Source organism: Mesocricetus auratus, unplaced genomic scaffold (assembly GCF_017639785.1).
Source record: "Mesocricetus auratus isolate SY011 unplaced genomic scaffold, BCM_Maur_2.0 Super-Scaffold_100023, whole genome shotgun sequence".
NCBI classification, from domain to species: domain Eukaryota; kingdom Metazoa; phylum Chordata; class Mammalia; order Rodentia; family Cricetidae; genus Mesocricetus; species Mesocricetus auratus.
In genome coordinates, this window is record NW_024429204.1 from 1,832,679 (window position 1) to 1,846,846 (window position 14,168).

Here is a 14,168-nt window from a genome sequence, read left to right on the forward strand (position 1 = left end):
ACTCAATTGATTAGTTTAAATATTATATGGCATTTAATATTAATCAGTAAGCTACAAATTGCATCTGCCACATTTTGAACACTACAGATAACTTAGCATATTTTAAATGAGAACAAAATGTCTGTATATCTACAATTTTACTCATAAACTATATCAAACTTTGTGTTGATCTATTTTAAAGCAAGTATACATTTTGCGAATGTCTGACTTTGATAAAACAGCAAAAGCACCACTTTAATGACAAACTGGTTTTCCAGTGACATCAGGAGCTGTGCAGCTCTTCGAGAAACTGGAATTTCCCCCCAGGAATCTCCCATCAGAAGGAAAAGGCTAAATTTGGTCCCAGGCAGGGGAGGAACTTATCCCCCATGGAGAGATTTCACATCTCTCTGACAACCTGTCAGGATGGTCTGAAGTGTAGACACTGATGGGCTGGACCACACCTTCCTTGACCAATAATGCTTTGACATAGCACCTCGTGCCCTCTATTCAAACCTAAGTCTGGTGTTAGGGGCCTGGATATGGACTTGGGGGAGGAGAGGTACCTCCTGGAACTCTTGGTTCTTCTTCCCAGAGTGGTCACTTTGAATCAAATCTCCCTTCTCTGCTGTTCACTATCACTTCTCTGTTTAATTACCCTATAGAAAGAAATAAGAGTCCCAGTCCACCTTGCTAGGCTGCCAGGGCCCAGTTCTGACCCTGACAGCTCTGCATGCAATAGACAGACACTGGTCATGGGTATGCGTGCAGGAGTAGAGCTGAACCATCTAAGTCTATGTGTAACGCTTTAGGAAACTACCAGCTGTGTTACGCAGGGTGAACCACTGCATATTCAGTGAATAAAGGATCCATTTCCTCATATACTGACCAGCACTTACTGTTTTCATAGCACAGTTGGTAGCCAGTTCAAAGAAAGTTCCAGAGGGTAAGGTCGAAATTGTCCAAATTCAAGATACAAAGTTCTTGTAAAGTCTTGCTGGACCCACTTAATGTCCCACTAACCACTGATCCTTAGAACACCAGAAAAGGATAGCCAAGGAAACACTGTAAGGATTTAGTAAACACCTCACTTGTGTGATCAATTAGTATGTGCTATCAACAGATTTTAAAAAACAAAACAAAAACAGCTTTAAAATGACCCGGATGACCTAAAATTGCAACTTTCTGAAGCTAGTTACGAACCGAATTCTCCTCCTCCTCCTCCAATTCCCGCTGCTGCTCCTCCTGCCTTTTGGCTTTGGTTTCCATGGCTTCTGTGATCAGGTCTCTTAATATTGACACGGGCTTCGCATTCTTGATGAAAGGATGCTACAAAGAGAAAGTTAAGTGATACACGGTCAGAATTTTTTTTCTCAATTATACCCAACAGATATTAAATCAGAATCATAGGCTTCAAAAACTATTTTATTTATCACTGTGAAAATTGTATTTTGTTTGCTTTAGAAAAAAATGATGAGGTGTTGGTGGTGCACACCTTTAATCCCAGCACTTGGGAGGCAGAGGCAGGCGGATCTTTGTAAGTTTGAGGTCAGCCTGGTCTACAGAGCGAGTTCCAGGACAGCCAGTGCTACACAGAGAAATCCTGTCTGAAAAAGAAAAAAAAAGAAAAAAAAAAAGAAAAAAGAATGCTTTTGAGTTCACTTGTTTAAGAAAAAAAATCTAAACGTACACACAAAATAATGCTCCTATTAATAAAGTTAGATGACCTTAAAGATGTATTTGTTGAAAGAAAGTGAGCATTAGGTGGGAAAGGTTTTTAAGCATTTAAAGCAGATTAAAGATTACAGGTAAAAATAAACTTATTTTAGCACTGCTAAAGGATTTAATTAATCTTAAAAATCTGATGGCCAAACAAAGGGGAACTAATTTGTTACTTTTGCATAATCCCTATTCTGTTGTGTCTTGAACTATTTAGTCACTCACAGGGTAGGAAGATAAATAACTCCCTAACTCCCACCTCGTTATAGTCTATTGCATCTCTCTTTAATTCCTTTATATAGCCAAGAAATGACTACATTCTCAACTAGTTTATCAGTCACGCACTTTGATAAGCAAAGGAAAACCATCAGAACAGACTTGAACTCTTTAGATACAATTAAAAAGTGTATCTATGTGTGTGCATATGAAAATTATCGTATTTGTTAATGAGAGACACACTGTGAGGCAAATTTATTAGTTGAGAGTTCTGAGGCAATTCTGTTGAGGAAAACAAAATTTATTCAAGTATTAAGTCATTTCTTTTTGCTTTAAATTTCACAGATTTTTAAAAAGTTTCTTGCATTCTGGAGACAAAGTTTATTTATAATAGGGATACTAAAACTTCAGGTAACTTTTAAAAAATATTTTATTAATTTTTTATTTTATAAATATTATTTAAATTAGAAACAAAATTATTTTACATATCAATCGCAGTTCCCTCTCTCTCCCATCCTCCCATGCCCCCACCGACCCCCCATCCCATCCCCCATCTACTCCCCAGGGAGGGTGAGACCTTCCATGGGGGAATCATCAAAATCTGTCAAGTCATTTAGGGCAGGGCCTAGGCCCTCCCCTGTGAATCTAGGCTAATAGAGTATCCTTCCATGGGAAATGGGCCCTTGAAGTCCATTCATGCACTAGGGATACATCCTGGTTCCACTGCCAGAGGCCCCACAGACTGCCCAGTGCTCATAGCTGGGGGTCTGGTTTGGTCCTATGTTGGTTCTCCAGCTGTCAGACTGAGGTCCATGAGTTCCCACTTGCTCAGGTCAGCTGTTTCTGTGGGTTTTCCTAGCCTGGTCTTGACCCCTTTGTTCATCACTCCTCCCTCTCTGCAACTGGACTGCAGGAGTTTGCCTCAGTGCTTAGCTGTGGATCTCTGCTTCTGCTTCCTCGTACAGTCACTTTGGAAATCAGTACGGAGGTTTCTCCAGAATATGGGAATCAGTCTGCCTTAAGATCCAGCAGTTCCACTCTTAGGCATATACCCAAAGATGCATATTCATAGCACAAGGACAGCTGTTCAACCATGTTCATAGCAGCATTATTTGTAATAGCCAGAATCTGGAGCAACCTAGATGCCCCTCAGCCAAAGAATGGATACAGAAAATGTGTTACATTTACACAATGGAGTACTACTCAGGCTGGGGGGGGGGGGGGGGACACGACAATGGAATCTTGAAATTCACAGGCAAATGGATGGAACAAGAAACCATTCTAAGTGAGGTAACACAGTCACGGAAAGACAAACATGGTATGTGCTCACTCATATAGGATTATTAGACACAGAGCAAAGGATTACCAGTCTATAATCCACACCTCCAGAGAAGCAAGGAAACAAAGAGGACCATAAGAGAGACATACATGGTCTCCCCAGAGAAGGGGAAAGGGACAAGATCTCCTGAGCTAATTGGAAGCATGGGGGGAGGGGAGAGGGAGTTAGGAGAAAGAGGAGAGGAGAGGAGGAGAACAGCAGGGATCAGGAAGACTGAGTGGGGAGAGGAATGGAGAAGAGCAAAAAAAGAGACATCAATAGAGGGAGCCACCATAGGTTTAAAGAGAAATCTGACATTAGGGAATTGTCCAGAGATCTACAAGAATGACCCCAACTAACAATCTAAGCAATAGTGGAGAGGCTGCCTTAAATGCCCTTCTCCGATAATGAGATTGATGACTACCTTAAATGCCATCCTAGAGCCTTCATCCAGTAGCTGATAGGTAATCTTGTTAACCGGTATTTATAGCATGCAATCCTCTCACGGAGTTCAGGGATCCTGGATTCACATGCACTACACACATCAGAGTGGAGCAAAAAGTCAAGGGAGAAGTGCTGAGTCAAGGAAAACCTGGGAAGTAAAATTACAGAGACAAGAGCTCAACAGAGCAGAAACAGGAAAAGTCGGAAATGAACTGGGAGCGGATGAAAGACAGAGGGAGATGCAGGAGAGCTGAGAGCATGCATCCCACCCGCCTTTCAGATCTGTAAGGGTGGTCATGTGACCAGCAGCACCTGCTGGCCAGCGTCCAAAGCTGCAACAAGTTCCTCACTGACCTGCAACAGCTGGGTTGCCGTGGCTCTCTGTTCCGGACTCTTCACTAAGCACTTTTTAACAAAATCGGTGAAGTCGTCAGACCAGAGTTCAGGCTTCCTGAATGTTGGTGGCGGGTTTGTGGGAATCATGAAAATAGCCTAGATGAAACATCCAAAAGACACAGTAAGAACCACAGGAGAACAACCAAAGAAACCAGTTTCCGTCTTCTTGTCAAAAGTAAGTTTAAGTGCAGGAATACCCGGGAGAGACTGCAACTCAGGAACCAAGTCCATGTGCTACTGATGTAACCATTCCCATCAGATCCCTCAGCTTGGACTGTAGCTCAGGGAACACATCACTCATTTTATCTATGAGTTTTCTATCTATCTCCAAAGGAGACACATTTATAGCTCTTTCACCCAAGACATTCCCTATCAAAGTTATGTTTCCAAATCTTGCTACTGTGTGTGTCAGACTTACTTCCTATTTCAGTTTTAAAAGGCCACCAGTAATCTAATCTGCATCTGTCAGCAAATTACTTAAGTATAAACAAAATTACTACTATGATTTGAATACTAGATTATCAAGATTCTGAATGAAAATGTCTTAAAATACACCACTTGAATTTATGAGAAATAGGTTAAGTGCTAAATATTTCATAGCTGCAGTAACATGTTCAGATACTTCAAACCGAATGGCTGAAAGTCTCCTCTCACAGCCTGTTAACCACTGCTCCCAAGCGCCATGCCAGAAAACAAAACCAACTGGAACAAATGGATAATATACTCAGTAAATGATAACACTTTTATTCCTACATGCTATAAAAAGATAAGAGACAAATAGCAGCAACAAAAATTTTATTAGATAAAATGAATGAGAACAGGTAACAACTGCTCATATTTAATATGCAAATTTATATAAGTATACAATTAACACAATGGGTGAGATGATGAAATAAAAGGCCTTTAGCAACAATAAATACGCACACTCAGCAAACCGCCATGGGCCTCGGGAGCAGAGAGAAAGTCTCAGGTAGCACCCTAAAATTCTCCGTTTCTAAGTCTGAGCATCCTTTCCCTTTGAGCATCACTGGCTTTCGAGGGGCCTCTGCTTTTATATGCAAATGTAATGTCCATTAAGTTATGCCCACTCCCCTTTGTTCATAGAAAAGACAGAGGTAGTGATACTATAAATTATAACATTCAGAAACTAATGGTTTTTAATCATTAAAAGAGAATTAAAAACATTTATGTCAAAACTTCTGTTTATATATGGAGATAAGATCCTAACTACAGAGTTATACAGATGACATATTCTACTAAATCAGTTTTAATGTATTCCCTGCATAAGACAGAGCTTCTACTGTCCACTGAATTTTTATAAATTGGCAAAAAGACATATGTGTCTTGAGACCACTCACAGTAAAAGATATACAAAAGGATATTTAGTTCAACACTTTCATTTGACAGAAAAATAACCTAAAGTTTAGAGAGGCTATAAAAATGAAATTTCAGATTTACAAACAGATGATTATTAAATAAAAAACAAGCCTAAGAAGATAGAAGACTTGGCAGATGGTGACGCTACCTACTGCCAGCAAACAGAATGGCCAAGTCGTCCCCCTCTCTCAAGGGGAAGCACACAGGCTTTAGGACTTCATAAGGCCATGAGTGGCAGGAAAGACTGCTTGGAGTTACTATAGACACAACGGCGACGGTTAATAAAACTGAAGTTTACTCTACAAAATATGAGAGAAAGAATATTGACACCAAAGTCGTCTTAGCAGACAGCATCAGGGAGACTGGTTATGTACGTGTGAAAGAAACGAAGTTCAGGCTACAATGAAATTCAAAATTATCGAGGACTTAGCCCTGAGAGCTAAAACCATAAAACTGTAAGAAGGAAACATTTGAGGGAAATGTCGTGACAATTAATTTAGCAATGACTTCTCGTACGGAACAAAAGTTCAGGCAATAAAAGGAGAAAAAAAAAAAAAACTCAGGTGAACTTCATAGAAGCCTGAGGCTTTGTGCATCAAAGGGCATCATCACAAGAGCAAAAGACAACCAGAGCCCAGAACTGCATGGAAACCAATGAGAGCTGGAAGGCAGAAAAGATCCCCACAACTCAGTTATCAAAAATATGTGCAACCCAATTTTAAAACAGGCAAAGCACTTACATAAACATTTCTACAAAGAACAAACAAGAACGCTAACAAGCACAGGGAAGACATCCATCACTCGGAAAAGGCAACTCCAACTAAGGTGCAGCACTGCCAGCTCAGCAGGAGAGCTGTGGGGGTGAGCAGCCCCCTTGGAAATGGTAGAGCTGGGGCTGCAGACAAGGCTCAGAATTCAGTTCCTGCAGGGGACCCGTGCAGAATGCCCAGCACCATATGGTGGCTCACAAACTGACTACAGCGCTAGTCCTAGGGGATCAGGTGGTGTTTTCTGACCTCCATGGGCACGAGATATGCACACGGTGCACACACGTTCAGGCAGGAAAAGTGCTCACACACATAAAACAAGTTAAGTCAATTTAAAATAAAAAGGCCTGTCCCTTAACAGGTGTGAACATTCTTACACATTTTATACCACATTACACCTATGATCATTCCTCAAAAGCAGTGGAGCCAGTATCACAAAGCCAGGAAAACACATACAGTCAAGTATTTGCAAGGTCATCTCTGTTCAGTTGGCTGACGCTGTGATCCAAAAGCCATGAACTGACAGGCCTCTGGCCAAGCAACAACAGCGGCTTATTTTGCTATTTGCTTAGACACTGTCAAGCCTACCTGTAAGGTAAGAATCTCTTGGAATCAGGCTAATTTAAACCTAGATGCAGGTCTTCCTCTTTCCAAGGCCTTTTTACTTAGTGACTCAATCATCCACTTTAAGTATATGACTTTGTAAGATTTGCTATTTCCAACTTTAAAATACTACCTGAAACCCACAGAACTCATGGTCAACTTAAAGAGAAAACTTAATGAGCATACAAAACAAACACCAAGAAATTCTGTCTCTGAAGAGCCGAATTCATCTCTGATGACTCCATAGTTCTATTAGACTCTATTGAGGCTTTGAGATTGAACAAAATAAACAGCAGCTTCAGAAAAGTGAGAAAATCACCTGTGTGTCAGAGGGAAAATAATAAATCTGGGCCTCTTCTTTGCAGAATGGTTCAAAGGCCTAAGCCCACAGAGTTGACCTCAGCCTCGAACTGCAGGTAGATACTAGATTGTTTAGATAATTCCCTGCTGTTCTGTTATAAATTAGCAGATAACAACCAGTGATTTATGTCCTTGAAGCTAATGCTCTCCTTTGAACTTTGAAACAATAAGTTGCAGCCTTATCACCAGATAATCTTCACATATAAGGCTCACCTGGCAGTAGCTATTAGAAACCCAAGGATAAAAAGCTTAACTCTAACTCTTATTTACCCAGTACTACCATAAAGTGAATATAAATGTCACATCACAGTTGCAAACAAGCACTAAGCAAGCATGAACACTGAGCACACAGTTCAAATAAGTAAGTCTATCAAAATGTCTCCAGGAAAATCACTGTATCTTTCATTTCTGTTTTTATTTAGAAAACCAGTAACAGACTAGTAGGTTTTCTCAGTCTTTCCTGGGTACGACCAACCATGAGGATCCTAAGAAGCCCCGGGTTTTGTGTAAGTTGATTTAGTCATAAGCCCTTGTTGTAGAAAGTGCTGATCATCAGTGGCTAGCGTTAGACACCCTTGCCACCAACCAAATAACACAGACACACATTAGAGCCATATAATTTATCTTATCTCTAACACCATTTGATTGAAGAAGGTTAGTACAATAAATTATATGATTATCCTGTGTTTGTTTCTATACAATATATTGCTTAACTACATACTGAACCTATCCTTAAGGGTTTTCTTTTTTTGGTTGTTTTATTTTTAATTTCCCTGATCACAAGTGCTGTGAAGAAATCAAAAAGTAAATGTGCTTCAAAACATCTAACTATCTTTGCACCTGGGATTTCATGCGTTGGCTTCAGGGAGGGCTTGGACTTGAAGGAAATGTTTCACCAAGAAGCCACAGCACGTGGATTTACAATCTCAGTGCAAGGAGTCAACACCTGTGTCTTCGCCAATGTACAGGAGCAAGGAGCACGCCAGGCTAACAGTCCATCAGGGATAGTATGAGCAAGAGGGCTGGCTTCTTAGCAGACGAGGGGAAAGAGAGGGCACAGAACAGCAGAGGTCTCCTATAAACAACAAACGGGCTTAAAACTGGACCTCAGTGGGAAACACAGGCCTCCTGACTGCAGTGCAGTGGTTTGTTTTCATACAAGTGAGAGACTGGAGAGTTCCTCTTCATATACAGAAGATGTTAGCAGTCAGGTACAAAGTCCTAGCCGCGCAAATAATGTACTGGTTTGAAAGAAAATGCCACTGTAAAACCGGTAAGAAGCAAACCTCATTGCGAGTCTGTAGTTTCTTCAGGGCACACTGAGTACAGCACTGGGACCAGAAACTCACAACTTGTTCCCCCTCTAATCAGAGGGACTTCCATCATTCAGGCCAGGAAACGCAGTCTGCCTGCCTGGGAAGTGAGCGAAAGGAGAGAGGCGGAGCGGGGACTCTGGCTCGTGCTGACCGCAACATCGTCATCATCAGAGAACACTCCACTGGGCAGCCCAGCCCCACAGTTACCACAAAAGGGGGCCTCCTGTGGATTCTTAGGAAGAACTTTACTATTGTTGAGGAGAAAACCTTCATGGCAGATCAGCTGAAAACTCAGCCTTCCAGGACAGAAAGATGGAAGGAAAGTCATGCCTTTAGGTTGGGCACGGAGGTCAGAGAAACAAGAAGGAAGCCAAGAATGCGGAGGAAAGTGTGGTCACCCTTTTTGCTAGCATCCAGAAGGGAGAGAAAGAGCAGGAAGGGGAAAGGAAGCTTTCATGCTTGGTGCCTGGCCAGGGACACCTGACTTTAGGCTCTTGTGTGCCAAGACAGGAATGTACCCGGGTAGTGACAAACAGAAGTGGTTTGTTTTAAAAGGAACTACAAGGAAGAGGAGTGGACTAAGGGAAAGCAGTGCTCCAAGCACCAGGCCATGAGGTATACAAGGCATATGAGGTCCTTTATGCAGGCATTTACACTGACTTAACACTCCTTCTCCCAAGCGTGCGGCTCTGGGCTTTTCCCTCAGATGAAGTTCAAGTGAGGAAGACCTCTAGTCTTCACCCACAAACTAACCACTTTCATATGTTAATGTTAATCCTGCAGCTTCTTGTCTCTACTCTGATGTCACACTACTTTAGATCCAGTTTCTAAGTTGCAGGAAACACAGGAAATTCAAGCAAACCTGAAAGTAAACGCCTTCACTCTAAGGCAAAGTATGTATGTGCTGAAGAGGTAAGAGGTAAGATCCATGAGCCATCACAGTGTTTTGACCAGAGAAACAAATGGATCCTAGTCACCAGCCACTTCTGTATCACCTGGAAGGTTCTAGGACACGTTCAAAACTAGAAAGTACTATTAACAGGCCAGAACACATATGGACCACAATGTCTGCCTTCGCTTTACCAGAATGGAAGAATGTAGTCGGTTCACAGTGAATCAGAATCCACCTACAGTCACTTTACAATCCATGGGTCACAGGCAAGAAAACGAGACCCATGGTCCAGGAGTCAACTCCTTGCTCCCTCTTCACCTCCCTCCCCTCCCGTCACCAGATGCTCCTGTCACCACATGCTCCTGTCACCACATGTCCCCATCGCATGCCAGCCTTCTTTTAAAAAGAGAGACAAAGAAACAGACACTAGGGAGGTAAGTGCATAAAAACATCCATCCACAAGGCAAGGAGAGGGGCCTCAGAAGTAATCAGATCTGCCCAGACCAGGACAGGAGGAGTGCAGTCTCCACAGCAGGAAAGAATGGACTTCTGGACAGCCGGCCCTTCTTAGAGGCAGCAGACTAGGGAGCCGGCCTAGACCAAGAAGCAGAAATGATAAGAGTTAGTGGTGTCCAGGGTTTGCTCTGAGTATGAAGGCAAGACCTCACAAGACTAAGGACATACTAGGTTGAGATACTGAGACCTTACAAGACCCAGAAGTAAAAGAAGGAGGGGGAGTGTGTAGAAGGATTGCCAACAGTCTGTTCTAGAACAAAGATCAAGGTCTGGTGGACTCTATCTTCACAGCTATTTAATTGCACTGCAGCAGCCTGATTTGGAGGAAGCTGGTACAGGTAAAACCTTGCAGAGAATATGATGCTATGTGAGCAAGTGACTAGCAGCAAGGCTGCATCCGGGTGGGTATAGAGATGTAACAACCATAACAGCAGCTACGTGGGGGGCCAGCGGTATCTCTTTAAGAGTTGGGAGACCGTAATACATAAACTTGTCTGTTTCAAGGACAGCCACATTGCAGATGTTTAACAAGCCATGGTCCTTTAACTACCAATATGGAATCACTGATCTGGAGCTGGTACATTGCTAGGAAACCCCTCAAAAAAGAGAGAGATGGGAAGTTCAAACAAGTAGTTCAAGGACCACAGCACAGTCTGAGCAGACCAGGAAGGAAGTGTGTCCCTGATGAGCTCACAGATGGAATTCAAGGGAAAATTAAGTACCCTGAGATGACCATCAGTTTAATTCTAAGCCCAAGAAAGTGGCTGCATGGGAGCAGGAAAATGGAAAGACTGGACATCAGAAACAAACCTCCTGAGAAGACTGTTAAGACTGAGTAACACGAGAAACAAGGAGGCAAGACTCAACAGTCTTGGCTTTGCTCCTGGCAAATGATATATGTACAGTCAAGACACTTGTCCTGCCTGGCCTGACTGTTAGTCAGTGGTTACTTAACCAAGTATCTCTCCTTTCTCCTCTACTTCACCTCCCCTGACCACTTTCTCTACCTCATGACCAGTAAGAAACCAGAAAGGCAGCAAAGAAAGGCAATGGGGGGGGAGGGGCAGAATCTCTAGTTTTGACCTTTGCCACTTCCACCCCTCAACTTCCCTTCTCTCTCTGAGTCCCAGCTCTACCAGCCTCCAAACACTGGCTTTCAGTGCTGGATACCCTTCCAGAAAGGTCTCAAGCTCCATTTTCTCTGCTTTGTAACATTTCATTCTTCCTATGCCTCATCAAACTTTCCATTGTCCAGATCATCCCAACTCAGTAATAGAAAGGCAAACCAATCAAACCATTCCACAAAAGAAGGATGGATAACAAGTCTCCTACCTATGCAAAAGCTCCAAACAGCTGTTTTGACTATAGCTCTGACTGCATCTATTCGGCAAATTTTCAGGCAAGATGGAAGGGGATAGAGTGAGGCAGATTTTCGTAGCTGTGGGGAAGAAAAGAGTGTCTGTGGCGTCTGCATGCCACACACCTCAGAAGCTCACGGCAGCTCAGAACACAAACTAATCTAAGAGTGTTATTCCTGCAGAGTTCATTAAGGTAGAAATGGGGGAGCCTGAGGAAGATGTCTCCTATAGACCCCAGCTCACATCCATTAGCCAGGCAGAGGTGCTTCTGATAGATCTTAGCACTTCCTACTACAAGTTGATAAAGAGCAGGGTGGCGGTATATGTCATTAATCCCAGCACTAGGGAAGCAGAGGCAGGGGGATCTCAGGGTTCAAGGCCAGCCTGGTCTCAGAATGAGCTCCAGGATAGCCAGGACTACACAAACAGGAACCCTGTCTTGAAAATATGGATGGATGGATGGATGGATGGATGGATGGATGGATGGACGGACGGACGGACGGACGGACGGACGGACGGACGGACGGACGGACGGACAGATGGACAGAGAAAGACGACCTGTGCCTAAAACACTTTCAGGTCAGGTGTCTTTCTTAAGAAATGAACGTGGCAGAGCAAACACTTCACAACTATTCTTAACTACATTTTTGTTTCCAGACTTCAGGCTTCCTAGTTAAAATTTTAAGCAAAAACCCATGTCTGTCTTTCTATCACATCTCACATTTGTACAATCAGAAAGGTGTGTGTGTGTGTGTGTGTGTGTGTATACATGTGTGTTTATCACCATACATCCAGAATCTGACTTCTTAACACGGGTACTCGTCAAGTTTGCAGCATCCTTTGCCTGAACTACTGCAGAAGTAACGCCTTCACTATTTATTTTCCCTGCTTGCCCCCGTGTACAGCTACTAACCCTGCTCAATAAAATAGCTTTTAAATCCAGCACCAAAATACAGCATCCCTCTGTTTAAGACTCCCTAGTAGCTTTGAGTCTCAGAGTAAAAGCTAACCTCAAATCATGGCTTACAAAGCCTCAGTGGTCTGGTCCTCTGCTACCTGGCTCCCTCACCTCCTACTCCCCTTACATCTTACCCAGATCCAGCCATTTAAGCCTCCTCGCTGTTCCTTATACCAAATACTCCGTTTAGTTTTCTTCTAAAGGAAATCCATTCAAAGATCTGCATAGCTTACTTATTTTCCTCCTTCATTTGCACTAACCCTAACAGCCAACTAACTCAACAAATTACCTTTCTCAGTTCTGTGTGGACACATCAGAAACACATTTGTCATTCTGTATCCCTCTTATAGTTACCAATATCTGATACCATCTTTAAATAAATGCATCTACATCTTATTACCCCTCTCTTCTGTCATGTAAGCACCTTTTTAAAAGGTTGGACTCACTGATATATCTCAGTGTCTAAAACACTGAGAACAGCACTCACAGATGAGACAGGGCTAGGAGCAACACCTCAATAGTAAACTATTTGCCAGGCAGGCACAACACTCTGAGCTTGATACCCAGCACTGAAAAGACAAATCAATTAACAGGTGATAAATTACCATACCTACATCTTAGCCTTTAGGCGGGGCACCTATAATGAGGGGTAATCTGTAGAACCTCACAAGGAGATAGAACTGGATAGCCAAATAAAATGTGCAACACACACGAGCGTGCGGACACACACACCCTACACACAATTTTAGCTGACCTTCTTAGGAAGATGAGAGACTTGCCAGTAAACAGTTAACTTCAAGAAGAATAAAGTATATATGAGACATTGGCAAACAGGTTAATTCACCTGGAAAGACTAGTAAGTACCAACAAATATGTGAGAAACATTATAGGAAACCCACATTGTTAAGCACAGGGAACAAGACTACCTTGCCAGCATTTGCTATCATTGGCAAGCATCCATATTAACTCAGCTTCCCCAATTCCAAATACAAATGGAACAGTGAGTCTGGCAACTCACTGGAGAGAAAGACTGTATTACAATCTGGGTTCATATTAAAGTTACCTCATTCTTCTCCACTTAGATCTGACCTACAAGAAAATTTTTAACAGATTCTATTGGACAAGTGCCAAAATAAAGTTCAAAATTAGCATTTCAGATGCTAACCTAAAGAATTTCCATTTTGTTTCTCAAAACTGAACTACACTAAAAATAAAATACGATGAACTCTGAGTATAAAATGGATAAAAGAACCACTCTGACAGAAAGAAAGAGAAAACTGTAACACTAGTCCATTCCTTCGGTTTCATTCATTCAGTGCCCACTCGGGGCTGACACCTGGTAGCACTCAAGCTGCTAACCCATGAAGCAGACAGTGAGCCTCTTTCCTTCACGTTTCACTGTGTGTGAACGTGTGCGCGCGCGCGCGTGAGTGCACACTCATCTGGGTTACATGGAGCCCGGGTTGGCTGGGGTCACAGGTGTGCACTGGCACATTTATTGGCACGACTGCAAGAAGTCTTCCCTGCAGAGGGTAAATAACCGATGCCTGCTTCCTCCTGGTTATCCGCCATAAACCTAAGTGGGATGCTCCACAGGGAGGGGCTATGCATAGAGGCATGACTATCACAAATTCTCACTGTCCAATGGATGTCCATGTCGCCCACAGCTGAGCAGATGGAGACCCAGCCCCTTCTGCTAACGGTCACCTTCTCTCCAGCATCCCCAACACCCTGAGGTTGCATGCACCCGGGGCAGAAGAACATGCAGTGGCTGAGAGGTGCAGGAGGGAGAGGTCACAACCTCAGGGGAGGGCTCCCCCTCCTCCCCCTCCTCCCCCTCCTCCCCCTCCTCCACCTCCTCCTCCTCCTAAGAAGGAATGCCAGCAGTCAGCAGGCCAGGGTTCAGGGCTCTCTTACAGGAAGTCACAGCTGATCTGATGAAAATGATG

General features: G+C 43.0%; 1 protein-coding gene across 2 annotated transcripts in view; it reads right to left on the bottom strand.

The window, feature by feature from the left end:
- The window catches only part of Stk3 (serine/threonine kinase 3), a 178,417-nt gene that overhangs the window by 76,823 nt on the left and 87,426 nt on the right, over positions 1-14,168 (bottom strand). For both annotated transcript variants that reach the window (XM_040730373.1, XM_040730374.1), the window contains exons 7-8: positions 4,031-4,168; positions 1,183-1,308 (exon numbers count right to left, since the gene is read on the bottom strand). In XM_040730373.1, the coding sequence (XP_040586307.1) occupies positions 1,183-1,308; positions 4,031-4,168 (264 nt within the window). The remainder of the gene's footprint in view (positions 1-1,182; positions 1,309-4,030; positions 4,169-14,168) is intronic.